Source organism: Rosa chinensis, chromosome 7 (assembly GCF_002994745.2).
Source record: "Rosa chinensis cultivar Old Blush chromosome 7, RchiOBHm-V2, whole genome shotgun sequence".
NCBI lineage: Eukaryota > Viridiplantae > Streptophyta > Magnoliopsida > Rosales > Rosaceae > Rosa > Rosa chinensis.
Genome location: NC_037094.1, coordinates 24521598 through 24537388, shown reverse-complemented (window position 1 = coordinate 24537388; position 15791 = coordinate 24521598). Strand labels below are relative to the sequence as shown.

At 36.4% G+C, this 15791-nt stretch overlaps 3 protein-coding genes across 4 annotated transcripts; 1 reads left to right on the top strand and 2 right to left on the bottom strand.

Annotated features, from left to right (window-relative positions):
• Positions 1–3535: 3535 nt before the first annotated feature.
• Positions 3536–5310, bottom strand: LOC112175209 (protein ALP1-like). Of its 2 annotated transcripts, XM_040510757.1 has the most exons (5): positions 5162–5310; positions 4502–5050; positions 4334–4390; positions 4165–4261; positions 3536–4063 (listed from the first exon to the last, which is right to left on the bottom strand). In XM_040510757.1, the coding sequence occupies exons 1-5, from the start codon at positions 5216–5218 to the stop codon at positions 3555–3557; spliced, it is 1269 nt and encodes a 422-aa protein (XP_040366691.1). In that variant the 5' UTR covers positions 5219–5310; the 3' UTR covers positions 3536–3554. The 2 variants fall into 2 exon arrangements, with proteins under 2 accessions (XP_040366691.1, XP_040366690.1); XM_040510756.1 differs by having other exon boundaries at positions 4165–4390.
• Positions 5287–6428, bottom strand: LOC112177655 (uncharacterized protein At2g29880-like). The gene is made up of 2 exons (XM_024315922.2): positions 6006–6428; positions 5287–5907 (listed from the first exon to the last, which is right to left on the bottom strand). Exons 1-2 carry the CDS (start codon positions 6345–6347, stop codon positions 5287–5289), a joined length of 963 nt encoding a protein of 320 aa, XP_024171690.1. The 5' UTR covers positions 6348–6428.
• Positions 6429–9615: 3187 nt separating this feature from the next.
• LOC112177654 (receptor-like protein EIX1) lies at positions 9616–12507 on the top strand. The gene is made up of 4 exons (XM_024315921.1): positions 9616–9850; positions 10053–10305; positions 11758–11917; positions 12139–12507. Exons 1-4 carry the CDS (start codon positions 9616–9618, stop codon positions 12505–12507), a joined length of 1017 nt encoding a protein of 338 aa, XP_024171689.1.
• Positions 12508–15791: the final 3284 nt, after the last annotated feature.

Below are 15791 nucleotides of genomic sequence, written 5' to 3'. Positions count from 1 at the left end.
ATTCTGTCAAGGTTGAAATAACTTTTTTAAGTACATACCAAACAGGATCGTATCATCATGGTGTGACCGGCCCTTGACTACTTGAATTGTAACATCTACATTATTTGAGCCTCTGTTTTAATTATTTTGATGGATTGAATCCCTAGTTCACCGGTTCTTAATTTGAGTCGATGAATACGCAAATTTTAGTGGGCTAAAATCTTTCTAATTAATACTCGATCTTCATCTTGAAGGCAGCTGTGTTCCTTGATCTACAAGTTTGGCTTTGCAATATCTATATATGTTTGCTTTAACTTGTACAAAATTTCCACACAAACGTCCAACTCATTTTGGTTATAGTCAAGGTCAACCAAGTGGAATTGATGTGCATCAAAGCCATCAAGCTTTTGGTGTATTTTCTTTCAGCTTTGACGTCCATGGAAAAGACTGAATTCATCTAATTAGTTAGAATCAAATTAAAATCATTGGAAAACAATAAGCCTTTCGTGGATTTGGCTTCTATTCCGGTTTCTTTTTGGCATTCTTTGAACTTGGTTCTAATCTGTCAAATGGCAGAGGGGTGCCTAGGCCTAATCTTTGGTCTTTGTAAGCCATCTCTCAATCCTTCCACTCAAATTCTTTCAATCACAGATCAACTGGCTTCATTTCAAACTGTTTTTGATTCGGTTAGTAGTGTTGTTACTGCTGTTTATGCCAAGTCTACGATGGTGGAGCGTTGTAGATTGGCAGGTGGACAGAACAGTTTTAACTATTTGTTCATAAAATAGGAGAAATATACAAGAGTCACAGTGGCCTTACTAAAACCGTATAGGGGTAAAACTCAAAGCGAGGCAAAACACCGAATGAAAGAAAAATAAGAATCTCCACTCCCTATTTTATAATCAATACTCCATGTTTTCTTTTTTTAGTAACTTAAATTTTGTCTTTACTAACTTAAATTTGTCTTTTTATGAGAATTCTAAATAGAGCGTGTGGATTTCACTCCTAAAAAAAAAGTATCACACACTGTCAAAAAAACGTTCAAAACAATAGCAACCTATCAAACTACTTGATAAGTACCCCAACAATATAGCCCACAAATCCATTTGGGTCATGTTGTAACACTGACTACCTTCATCATTAGATATCCGGACGAGATCAGCCATAACTACCTTTACAAAATCAGTCAAGTCGGCCAATTTCTAAAGATACTTAGACTTGGAACTGAAACCAAGTCAATTGTGATTTTCACATTATACATCTATATGGTGTAGATTACCTCCAAAATCCTTTTGCTTCAACTATATGGTGTGGATTACCTTCAAAAACTATTATTTGTGGCAGAAAACGAGCTAAAATAACTTCTTCAAATAATTAACGTACACCCATTTTGGACAGAATACTGGTCTCAAGTACTGTCTAACCCAATAAAGAAGCTTCTGCTCCGCAGTTGGTCGATGTCTTTCTATGACACGTCTCCCCAGTGAGGATCTCATAAGTCACTATGGATCAAAAGATGGGTGTGTTTCAACATACTCTGGGGAAGCATATGCATGAGTCCCTAGTCCCCATCACCTGATAACAAAAGCAAATACAATATGAACCATTATCAGGGAATTTGTGAAATAGAAGGAAAGAACAAGAAAGGCTAATAAATAACAAATCCAATTTGTCCTCTCCAATATTACAATTCAAACAAGATTATGCCAACCTCCAAATGAAGTTGACACGGAGTCCTTAAAGAACTTATACCTACCCCTTTGGCCCTTCTCTAGCAAGCACAAAGTCTGAGAGCTTCGGCTTAAAGTTCTCATCAAGAGCACATTGGAGGATTTCAAATCTCGATATATCACCTATTCAAACAATGCAAGAACAAAGGTTCAACAAGTATATAAGAAATTCTTGTCTTCAAACAAATAAAGAGTTACCATGTGAGGTAAGCCAGTATCTACCATCCTAAATACACTCTTCAGCATATGGATATCAATGGCCAGAACCAAAATAGAAGATGACTTTTGTTTCAAGCTCAAAAGCATATCATTGTCTATGAAAATGGGTGCAGGCAGATCGAGTTTGGAGATGTATAAATATCTTGCAACTCATAGAAACACACAAAAACTCACTAAAGATCTATATCAAACTGGTTTCTTTGACTTCACTCATCTCTTTCTTGAATTGAGTTTTAACAGCACCAGTTCATCCGTTCTTTACGCTGAGCTCAAACCTCCCTAATTTCTAGACATTAGAATACTTGTTTTTGCTGATGAACAAGAAACTAACTTGTAGTAATGTTCAATATACCTCCATTATTACTATTTTTACCCTGAAGAAAAAGGGCTTCATGCATATACAGATGTAGCTTAATTAAACTAGCTTATACCTTTCTCAGTGTTTTAGCATATTAGTTCCCGACTACTGATAAAACAACCAAAGTAAATGACAACCGGCCATAGGCAGATACAGATCACCATGCACTTAGCCACTAGGTTTACATATTTCTGTACAAGAGAGTTGGTTAGAGGCCAGAGCAGAAACATAACACCTAGCCTTTCAGAAAAATAAAGAGAACATTGCATGGAAAATCCGAGATATACTTTTTATTTCATCACCATGACAGGCAGGGCAAAGCCTCTATGATCCACAACAAGCAATATTGACACATTAATTCACAAAATGCTCTCCACTAATTTGAAACACCAAAGAGTATGATCAACACCAAATACATTATCTAATTCATTCATCTTGAGTAACAACTACGTCACAACAGACAGCTGCATCTTCAATGCAAGTCAGCATGTAAAGGTTTTAAAGTTAATATCTAAACTCCTCAGAAACACACATTCTGCTGTCAAGGATAGGTAAGATGACCTGAAAACAGCCAAAGATGGCCGAAGGAGTTTTGCAGGAAGGCCTTAAGACAATGTTTTCTCAAGCTTTAACAAATGAAGGGACTTCCACACTGCCCACCTGATGCCATCAACCTGCACCCAAACAGCTGAATAAGTCACAGTCCAAACAGGGATCCCTACTTAATACATGAATCAAAATTCAAACTTGAACAAGAATTCACATTCTGAATTGACATTTCATGCAGCTATTTCAATTCACATTTAGGGGGGTGTATTGTATTTGGATTTGTGTGGAGTTTTTTTAAATGATAGACTTTTTCAAAAGTCCATGGATTCTATAAAAAGTTCATAGACTTTTATTGATTTTTTAAAAACCATTGACTTTTATTGATTTTTAGCACAGATTTTTACTGATTTGTAAAAATCTACAGACTTTATATGAATGACTTATGTAGATTTCACAATACTTATAAAAAAGAAAAACCAAGCTAGTTTATTAGTCAGAGAATAAAATACGATGCCATAGCTATGTTAACTAATGACCATTAGCGTAGGAATCAGAGAAGCTCAAATAATGTCATGAAACAAACATATAAGAAAATAAAGGAAAAACCTCCAAATATAATCAACCAAACCAAAAGATATCCAAAAAAGAGAAGGAAAAAAAAAACACATTGATGAAGTTTCATGCCAAATAAGCAGACGTCTTTGAAATAATGATATGATTTATTCTTCTCCCTCATTTTCACTTTCTTGATTGTCATTGTTTTCATTGTTGGCATTTGGTTGGGCATCTGTCCACATATGAGTAGCAATACTCATTCTCCATTCATTAGCATTCTCTCTTTGCTGATCTTGGGTTTGAAAATCATCCCATTCAAAATTATCTTCGTGATTGTCTATCGGATCTTCTTCTGGTTCAGGAGGAAATTCATCTGAACGACATTCCTGTCGAAGAAAATTGTGCAGTCCTGCACAAGCCAAAACTAGTTCTGCTTGTGTCTTATATAAAAATGGTGGTGCTGATTTGAAGATTGTGAAACGCGACTTAAATATTCCAAATATTCTCTCAATTACGTTCCTCAAGGAAGCATGGCGAAGATTGAATAACTCAATTGCATTGACAGGATGATTTCCTTCACCACCAAAATCTTTGAGGTGATATCGAGTACCTCGAAATGGAGCTAGGAACCGACGTCGATTTGGGAATCCGCAGTCCCCTAAGTAATATTTACCTAATAATAAAAAACATGTGCAATTAGTATGTTATATATATGTTATATGACATAAATTGTAATAAGTACTCTGAATTTTTTTTATGCACGTAAAACTATACCTGGTGGCACTTTGAGTCCATTTCGTCTAGAAATCGCATCATTCAACACTTTTGAATCATGAGCGGAACCCTCCCATCCACTAATCACATATATGAACTGTAAATCAAAGTTACAAGCTGCTAATACATTTTGTGATATCTTCCCATGGCGATTTCGATATCTGCTTACCTCACGTCCAACTACCGTTGCAGGAATATGCGTGCCATCTATAGCTCCGACACAATCCTAAAATAATGAAAAAAGATATCAATAGCTGAAAAGAAAAAATGAAATAATATCTTCATTACTGTACAATGAAATAAATAATTAACCATCCATAAAAGTTGCATTGCTTACCTTAAAGTAAGGATAGAACCTTGTACTTTCTCTTATGTTAGGTGGTATGGATTCAGGTTTAGCCATAAACTGTGGTGCTATTGTATTCAAGGCCTTCAAGACTTTGTTGAAACTTCTGCTAACAGCAAAATGAGATCGCTCAAATATCAGCCGAGCTTCACTGTATCGATTATTTTGGCCGACAACTAGTAAAAAGGTTGCAAGCATTTCTTCAACACAAATGTGTCTTGTATCCCGTAAAGGTGTTTTCGCTTTTAGGATGCTACATAATTTTCGAAACACGTCAGGATACATTCTATACACATCTCTAAAGATTTGAGGGTCTCTGTCCAATATGTTGTGCATATATATGTATCCACTTGATGTCACTGGTCGACGAGTCAGCGGACGTCTAATATGTTCACCACGTATGCTGAACACAAGTTCGTATAACACATAAATCACTGCTTGTATTGCCATTAATAATATCTTAACAGCCTCGTAAAACTGCTCTTCCTCTTCATCAGCTCCATACATGTCCATTTCAGACATTGCTAATAGAGAAAGCACCTAAACATATTTATAAAAAAATATATCACTATTCATATTAACATTCATTCAAAAGCAAATCAAAAATCATAAATATTCAAACAAAAAATCAAATTGTAATTCATAACATACCAGTTTAAAATCATTCAAAACAAGCTGCAATTCAAACAAAATAAAATCAAACTCCATAACTTAAAATTAATAATAGAACATAGCCTATTGCTTATTAGGTGTCGCTAGTGGAGATTGACCCACACCTATTGCATTTGTTTATAGGTGATCCAATTATGTCGTTGTTCAGGTCTCAGCTTCATGAAGAAATCTTGCTTTGCTTTAGTATTAAGCAAATCAAGAGCCATAAAGCAAGCCTCATCAGTTAATCCTGGGGTCTCGTTCATAGCATCCAAAAGATCACTCTCTCTTGATTCTCTCTTCTCCATTAAGCCACAAATTTTATCAAAACTTGTGACAATTTTACCAATGCCACTTGATAAGTTTTCTAAAACCTCAGCCTGACTAGTTGCCCCCTTTGAGCCGCTATTATTTTCATAGTCAGTCCTACTCCGTTTTCCTTGAGTCCTGCTATGTGGTGGAGCATCTACATTGGTACCTTGGAAGGGTTGTTGTGAAAGAGATGGCGAGTTTTCTTGGTGTGATGACTCATTTTCACTTTGCACGAACATGTTAGTATTTCGATCAAAAACTAATCCATCAATTCCCCAAGGTCCGTTTTCTTCCGCTCCAAATGTAGAGGCATCTGTATCATCACCTAAACTGATTGAGCCCATTCCAGTTGCAGTTCCATTTCCAACTGCAATTTTCAAGTCCTCATAGTCTGGAAAAGTTTCTGACCGAAAGTGCCCATGCGTTGGATGTGACTAGTAGGGAAAAAAAAATACACGTGTCAATATGATGATAACCATTTGAAATAACTATAAATCTAAATTAGAATAAAATGAAAAAGCAATAAGCTCACCTTCAAATAATCTGCCCATACTTCATCATCAGCAGTGAATCTCTTTGTGATCGGATCCCACCCAAATCCAGAACTATGACGCATAAGTTGAGAGTAATTGGTGTATTGTTTCTTAAACCATTTCACTCTACTTTGGTAATGACTAAAACTTATTTCACAACCAAGTTTTTCCTTCAGTTTAGGAAGTAGCTTCGCCTCTACTGTTTGTTTGCTTATCACACCATTAATATCACGCAATCCAAGTTTGGCGCCTTCAACCATAAGTTGAAGCAAAACATTGCTCTCTTCAGCATTCCAAGTTTTGTAATCTTTTCTTTTACCATTCCCTTGTGAATCTCCCATCTATACGATTGCGTAAAAGTAATCATACATGCAACTTTTATCAATCAAAACATTATAATTCAGAACAATATAAACATAAGGGAAGTATAGACTGGAAAAAAAAAAATTAGAAGTCCAAGGTACATGGCTCCACAAAGAAACAAGAAAGATATTAGACCCCAAATGACAACCCTTCTGTTATCAAGACGCACAACTATCAGGTGTGTATATCAATATAAACATGCACCAATATCCTGTTTTCATACTCTCCTAAATTGCTTTCTGACACAACAAAATAATAAAGTAAAGAAGAGTTGCTGGTATCCTTCATCAGCTTGAATCTATTCATATTAAGAGCAATGATTTTGGCTACTAGGGATAAGGAATCATTCTGGTAAGAAGCATTACTTCAAAACGTATGCAAGGTTTTTTTTTTTTTTCTTCTTTTCTTTAAACATGCATTAAGCATACAAAAGGAACCAACTCAGACAATTGGGTGCAGAGACAAAAATAGCAAATTTTGATACATTGTTCATATTGATTATTACCTAGCCAACTTCTCTTTGATTAATTTTTCTTTGTTTCATAATTCATTCAATTACATTTTGATCCACACTTGTTTGTTTTTATAGCATGCCATACAATATGATTATAAACAGTACTCATAAATTGCACAAATCAGACTCTCATAACCCCAAACTTGATCACGATCTGTTTCCATGGGAATTTGAAGGAGGAAATAAAAGAATCTGAATCCTAAAGAAATTGAGTCCATAAAGATGACAAAACTGATCAAGGTACAGACAACTGTCATATGGCAATTTGCCCAACCACATGAATCAAAACTCCAGAACAATATTCCTATCTCTCAGCTGACTACAAACTTAGCTGAATTAACTCTTTGAGATTCAGTGATCCTATTTATCAACCTACTACTCTGTAATCCCAAAGTAAAATTTCTAACATTAAAGCTCTGCTCAACATACACATAATATTCTCAAAGCATAAAAAAGAACACTAAAATTTTAGAAAAAGAAAATAAATAACCTGACATAATTTTATCAGCCATTGCCGACTTTAGTGGTGCCAACATTGGCTTCAAATTGAAGGGTTAAAGCAAAATTTGAATGAAAATTAATAACTCTGTATAGATTCACCCAAAGCTTGAACCAAATTGCACCTCTGACATTACTATCATTTTAAGAAAGTTGACATGAGATTGTCAACATAAGTCCATCTCAATGCAGGGTAAAATCACACACACTATTAGTATAGAAAAGAAGTTATGGCATGAAGGAAAAAAAAAAAAAACCACCCACCGTTGGCTAATCTACCCGAACTTAAGAGCCACAAGGGCAAAGCAGTAGCAAAAAAAAGAGACCATGCCATATAGGACAACAACAAATACAAAAGAAACAGAAAACCTAGCGAGAAAAACAAAGAAGAAGAAACATACGCAGCAAACAAGCGACGACAATAGCAATAACCGCAATAGTATGCAGGACTATGATCGAACCGTAAAAGCATTAGGCATATACATTATTTGGCTTTGTTTTAGGAGTTGATGATAATATTAGGGTTCCAAGCATCACAATTGAAAAAAAAAAAAAAATCAAATTCAACAACAACAATGAACATGTTAGGTATTAGAGGTTGATATCACAAAATATAGAGAAAAGAAAAAGAAATCATGAAAGAGAGATGATGGAGGACCAACCTTGAACGCGCAGAGAGAGAACTTTGACAGACTTTTCCACACTCAAAATCTTTGCTCTGGTGGCTGGAAAATATTGGAATTTGGTATTTATACTTAACACTACAAAGTCCATGATTTTCCATGATTTCTAATTCCGTATGTATGAATGATATTTGAATACCCCTAAACTTCTATTCATTTTTAAAAGTCCTAATTGAATACCCCTAGACTTTGGTGGAATTCATAAAGATTTTTTAAAATCCTAATTGAATACACCCAGACTTTTATGGACTGTTAAAAGTCTCTATTGAATACACCCAGACTTTTAAATTCCATGGATTTCTTTAAAAGTGCCAGTAATTCCATATACAATACACCCCCTTAATTTCAAGTACGCGGAGAAGAGTGCCAAATACATAAAAGCAGTAAAAGGCTAATTAACATGCACCCAAATGGAGGGATAGTAGAGCATCTACTGTCTAGGTTCAAACACCACATCATTCCACAGAAGAATGATTCAGAGAATAAAAGTTAAAAGAAAAAAAAGAGTTAAAACTAATCTTTATCAGCTGTAAGATACTATGATTCCAATTTCATGTTGAGCCTGTAATGTGAGCTCAAAACTTCAACAATGAGGGAAAAGGAAGAAGCATGTCCTTAGGTTTACAGCAGAACACCATCTTGATGAGTAAAATTCAACTGAATTAGAATTACATCTTAGAGTTACAGCATTGGGATTTTACTCAAGTCTTGTAATTTTACCCAAGTCCTCTGCTTTAGGCATTAGAGTTAGTTTGGATCAATTTTACATTCACTCATAAACAATACAAAACCCAACCGACCAAACCCAATTAGAATTCTTTAGTAAACAAGTAACTATGTGGGTAGCGAGTGAGTGAGAGAGAGAATGGAAGTATCGAATGAAGTCAGGAATGAGGATCGGAATTGGGATTTTGGCGGCAAAGGTCTTCGATTAAGCTTCCGAGCTCTTTGAAGCCGTACCTGATTCACAAAATTATTTGTTAAAATTTGAAAAGAATGGAATTCCGGGAAGTGAGTGAAAGTGAGCACCAGCCGGAAACGGCAGAAAAGACAGTTGCCAACTTGCCACTGCAACTGTCTGAACCAGAGTGAAAGCTTCTCCATTTCACGAATAGAGAGAAGGAGAGGTTTTACAAATTTCTAAAAGGATTTTTCTCAATTTTACAAGAGAATAGAGCATTGGGCTAGACTTGAGGCCCCAGCCCCAAGTACTACGACATGTTTTTTTTTTTTTTTTTAATATAACAAAAACTAGTATTCATTCAGAAAGGAGAGAAGCATAGAATGATTGTACAAATGTACAACATATTCGAACCACATGATATGAGTGGTGCTGGGTCATCCTCTGTCGTATTGTGAGACTGAGACTAAAGAAAATCAATGAAGAAAAAACCAATTTCCAATTATGCCGATCGAGTCAGTTAATGGAGCAACTTCATTGCTGTTTCCACGATTATACATATGTAGTTTCCAAATCCTTTTGCTTCAACTATATATACTTCACTTCTTTGCAGGTTGCATATCATCTTCATAATCATGTTTTTCAGTATAATGAGTGGTGGGTCTATGCATTCTGGTTTGGTTAGGCTTGTGTGCCTGGCCATTGCCTCTGCTATTGGTTGTTTCAAGTGTTGGAAGCTCCAACAACATCATGTGCTGGACAGTGAAAAGCATGCTCTTCTCCAGTTCAAACAAGGCCTTGTGGATAAGTCCAATGCTCTTGCCTCTTGGAAAAGTGAGAAAGATTGCTGCAAGTGGAGAGGAATAGCATGCGACAACCAAACAGGTCATGTCACCAGTCTTGATTTCTCCTTTAGCTATAATGCATATTTCAATTCTACTGAAGTCCTTTAAGAGGTGAAATGAGTCCTTCACTACTTGAATTGCAATATCTAATTACTTGGACCTCAGTTATAATGATTTTGGAGGAATGATCATTCCCAAGTTCATTGGCTCTTTGAGTCAATTGAAAGAACTCAAACTTGCAGGTGCTAATTTCAGTGGACCTGTTCCTCCCCAACTGGGAAACCTCTCTAATTTGCACACTCTTGATCTTTCCTCCAATGATTTTGAAGGAATGATGATTCCCAAATTCATTGGCTCTCTGAGTCAATTGAAAGAACTCAAACTTGCAGATGCTAATTTCGGTGGACCTGTTCCTCCCCAACTTGGAAACCTCTCTAATTTGCACACTCTTGATCTTTACCGGAACGATGGTGTTAGTTCTGAAAATCTTGAGTGGTTATCTCATCTTTCTTCCTTGAGATACCTAAACATGTCATATCTAGATTTGTCAAAGGTTGTGAATTGGCCACTATCTTTAAGCAAGCTCACTTTACTGACAGAGCTTCAGTTATCCGTGTGTTACCTTCCTGATGTCAATCTAAGCTCACTTTCCTTTATTATTCTTCCACCTCTCTTCAACTCCTTGACCTCTCTGTTAATCATCTTAATTCTTCAATATTTTATTGGATAGCCAATGTCAACAACAACTTTGAACATATTCAATTAAGTGAAAATCATTTCCAAGGTCCCATCCCAGATGTCTTCACAAGCATGCTTTCTCTAGTAACACTAGATCTCTCTTCCAATCAACTTGAAGGTGGGATACCAAAAGGCTTTCAAAACTTATGCAGCTTAGAGTCGTTGACCTTATGGTCAAACCAGTTGTCTGAAACATTGAGGACTCTGTTAAAACCTTGTCTTGTGCTGAGAACACACTTGAGACCTTGTACTTGGGTGATAACCAGTTTGGGGGTCGTTGCCAGATTTGGCACGTTTTGCAAAGTTAAGAGTGTTACAGCTTGACACAAATCAACTAAATGGATCTGTACCCGAGAGTCTTGGGCAACTCTCTAGCCTTGAAACATTACGTCTCTCCGGGAATTCTTTGAGTGGTGTCATAACAGAAGCCCACTTTTTGAACCTCTCTCATTTACAGACTTGGATCTTTCTGATAATCGCTTCTCTATCAACCTGAGCTCTGATTGGAATCCACCATTTCAACTTACTGGTTTGTTGGATATGTCCTCTCTCAAGGTGGGCCAGCTTTTCCCAAGTGGATTCTAACGCAGACAAATCTTACTACTCTTGTTCTCTCTAATGCTGGACTATCAGGATCATTACCTATCCAGGTTTGGGATCTATTTTCGGCTTAGATCTCTCTATGAACCAAATCCATGGGAAACTACCGAATCTGTCATCGACAAGCTTGGATTATGTTAACTTGTCTTCTAATCTATTTTCTGGCGCAGTGCCATCCTGTTCTCCTATGCTCAGGGAGTTGTATCTCTCGAATAACATGTTTTCTGAGCCGTGTCTTCCTTTTGTGCAATGTAGGCTCCAATTTAGAGTATCTTGACATTTCTAAGAACCTATTGTCTGGGAGCTTCCTAATTGTTGGATGCAATTTCAAAATTTGTATCTATTCAATTTGGAAAGAATAAATTATCTGGAAAAATACCAAGCTCGTTAGGCAATCTACAGAAAATTGATATATTGCGTTTACATGATAACAACTTTCAGGAGAATTGCCTTCTTTAGAGAACTCTACCAGATTGTCGATAGTTGACCTCGGCAACAATAACTTGTCGGGAAAGATACCAACATGGATTGGCCAAAGCCAACCAACTTGGCGATACTACGCTTACGGTCAAATGAGTTTAATGGAATCATACCCTTCTCCCTGTGCAGTCTAGCTGGCATTCATGTTTTGGACCTCTCTCACAACAATATTTCAGGAGGCTTGCCAGATTGCTTCAATAACATAACCGCATTGGCTAATGATACTGGAGTTGGTGAAATTGTGGAACTTATGTGGAAAGGAATAGAAAGAGAGTTTCCCATCTTATGGGTATGAGAAGCATTGACATTTCAAGCAACTATTTGATTGGGGAAATTCCGCCAAGTATAGCAAGTATGACAGAGTTGATTTCTCTGAACCTGTCTAGAAACAATTGACGGGAAAGCTTCCTGAAGACTTTGGTAACATGAAGATGTTGGAATCTCTTGATTTGTCAAGAAACCGGATATCTGGTAAAATTCCTACAAGTTTGCGAGCTTAAACTTTCTTAGTGTCTTGGACTTATCACACAACAACTTGTCAGAAAGAATTCCATCAGGCACCCAACTCCAGGGTTTAATGCTTCTGCATATATGGGAAATCATGGACTTTGTGGACCACCGCTGACACCAAATTGCTCACCAGATGGAGCAACTCAAGCTGATGATAACAAAGAACATGATAATGATGGTCTCATAAGCCTGGGATTTTTATCAGTGCTGTGCTGGGATTTGTCACTGGATTTTGGATGGTCTGCGGCAGTTTACTGCTTAGGATTCTTGGAGATATGCTTATTTCAGATTCCTGACAATTCAAAAGATTGGATTTATGTCAAAACCGCTGTGTACAAGGCAAAAGTGCAAAGGAGACTTCAAAGATAAATGGTAAACTAAGCTACATGATACTTATTTTTCTAGTGTTTATATTTCTGGCTAGATATACTTGTAGAAACTCTTTCAAATTTATAGTATTACAATCGTTTGGAAACACAAAATATTTGTTCAATCTTTTAGAAATATTGTTTTTTGACTGTCATTTGTTTCGACATGATGTTAGAGATTCTGGCATTCGGGGAAATGAGCCTAATGATCCCGAAGTGGAAAGATTCAAGGCTTAATGTTGAAGGTTTCCAGATGTCGTTGCTTTCTCTTTCAGCAAGAAATAATTATTATGCTTTTATCTCTGAGAAATGTGTGTGAATAATGGATTATATGAGCTGGTATAACTTTTATTCCATCTTTCTGGCTGTAATTTAAACCTATCTTTCTCGATTGATTTCAAAATAATACCTGCAATTATATATTGTTCCATTCCAGAGCATTTCATTAATTGATCTATTCCAATCAAACTTCAGAGATTTTATCACTCTGCATCTATGGGGAATTTGGACTTTGCAGACCACAGCTAACACTTCCCCGAAATATGCAACTGAGGAAAAACTGATGCTATCAGAAACCTAGGATTTTATTACGATAGTGCATAGCTTGGATTCTTCAGAGGATTTTGGGAGTCTGACACTTCACTACTAAAGTCTTCATGAGATGCGCCTATTTCAAATTCATGTATGGTACAAAGATATGATCTATCTAATAATACTAGCAGATCATCATTTATTGTTTTGTACTTACATAAATGTTTGTACTGTGGTCTTTTTTTCTTTATAAGATGATCTTAGAAGTTGCAGCCTACTGTTATGTGGAGGAAGGAATTAGTATCCTCTAGGAAACCAGGATATGGGAGGTTTTTCGATTTGAGATGTCTTTGCCTCCTCTTTCTTCATTTTGTAGCTGCATTTCGCTCTTTGTTTTCTTTTTACCTTCTTTCAGTTTAGAATGCATGACGTCTAATGTAAGATAACCATGTATATGTCAATGTGACAGAATATAGTAGTTTTGCTTTCTAAGACAAGCAACTAAAACGGATGTATATTGTACTGTAGTTTCTTCAAGGTTTCATACATCGCTAACCAGTAACTAGAAAGCTCACATTGTAGCTCCAAGAGATCATTTGACACTGAGGTAGTGAAATCTTATAAAATCAACTACCCTTTCTAATGAGTGATACAGTCTTTTGTCATTCTTTTCACTCCCTCTTTATCTGCATTCTTTGCTCCAACTTTCACAGCTTCAGTCTCAGGAAAACAGAAGGTAGAAATGATAACCATCCAATTGTACTCGAACCCCCTCAAGTAGTACACACACCCTCTCTCAGTAGTGATCAAACCATCCTCATGTTGGACCAGAACCCCTAACTTCGGTTAAAAAGGGTATAAAAACATAGCAGGCTAAAAATATTTGAGGTCTGCAAAATTGGAACTTACACAAAACTTCCCATTTCCACTTATCCGACCTTTTCAACCTGTTAAAAATTTAATAGAACAGTCACAGTAGACACTATTAATAATGCTTTTCGTTGATCACAGGCTTCTCTCTTATATCACCTCAAGGGGTTCTTTTTACCCATTTAGACCCAGATGCCCCAAATTGTTTTTTTTTTTTTTTTTTTGGATTAATGAAACTTCATTAAAAGGGCCAAGCCCAGAGAAGGCACCGAGGCTACAGACAGTAAAAGAAAGCAGACAAACAGCCCCTACTTCAAAGCGAAATAGGAAAACAGGCCAACAGAAACTCAAAAGCTGGAGCAAATTCTCCAGGTCAGTAAATAACAAGCCCGAAGTCTGAGAGCTTCGGCTTAAAGTCCTCATCCAAGAGCACGTTGGAGGATTTGAAATCTCGATATATCACCTATTCAAACAATGCAACAAAAAAGGTTCAACAAAGTATATAAAAATTCTTGTCTTCAAACAAATAAGGAGTTACCATGTTAGGTAAGCCAGTATCTACCATCCTCAAATACACTCTTCAGCATTTGGATATTGATAGAAGATGACTTTTGTTTATGCTCACAAGCAGAGCTGAACCAAATCTATGATGTAGTATTATAACATTAACATTAAAGCACATTTGTAAGTAGCGAGAATTTAAATTGTTCCCTGTAATTGACTTCCAGCTACAAAATGGAAGAATAAGATCAGGGACTAGTGTGTTGAAGTATCCCTCGATACCTATTAACGCGCAGAAATTACAGAATGATAATTTAATTCATGCTTCTTTTATATTACTCTCAAGTTTTATATTCAATTTCAAATTGTACTAGACAACAAAGAACTAGAAGAGTGCAATTTCATTCGATGGTTTTGAACTCAAGAACTCTTATACCATGTGACACAACCACAGGGTCCCAACAGCTTAAGCTTTTAGAGAACAAAATACATCAAGATAATGGACAGTTGCTGAAGTGACAGTGTCCACCAATATATGTAACTGGAGGCAATTATATTAGCAGCAGATACAATTTAAGTTCCAAAACCAGAGATGCCACTATAAATGCAGCAGACAAGTAAAAGACGTATAATACATAGTTACTCCATTCCAATCATTAGTCGTGGTGATTCTAATACTACACTATCTTAAGCAGGTCACACTGATTTGGTATTCCATTGGTCAAAATAACATATATGAGTTGCATGCTCACATGATATGGTAGTTCTACATTCCAAACAAACTGAAAGGAAATACATGGTCAACATAGGTCAAATAAATGAAAACTATATTCACCTGGACTTCCAGTCCCTCGTGTAGATAAGCCAATCCTTGAGCAGCACCAAGCATTATTTGTAACCTCGTGATCCAAGGAAGAGGGTTCAAAGCCCTGTTGAAAAGATGATCCTCTAAGCTCCTATTAGGCATATATTCATATACCAATAGCCGTTGGATCCTTCTTTCTCCATCTACAGAGCAATATCCTAGAAGCTTTACCAGATTTGGGTGATTTACCACACCAAGAATTGAACCTCTGCAAGCCATTGTTTATGACCCTATATTAAACAGCAAAGAACCATATAAGCTTGACAACTAAATAGATAAAATAATAGAGAGGCACACAATGCCTCCAAATGGGTGTTTAGGAAAGGATAACTAGAACTTAGAGTTCAGTTGGATGTGCGAGTCTTTCTCAACAGTTTAAAAGAGTAATGGATGTATCTTTTACACAGACCAATATCATTTCAAGGGCTAAATCATTACATTTATCCATTCTCAAAGTTAAAATGCTATTTCCACAAAATTTGAGAATCTGTTCCAATTCATGTTCTTGAGAGCAAACC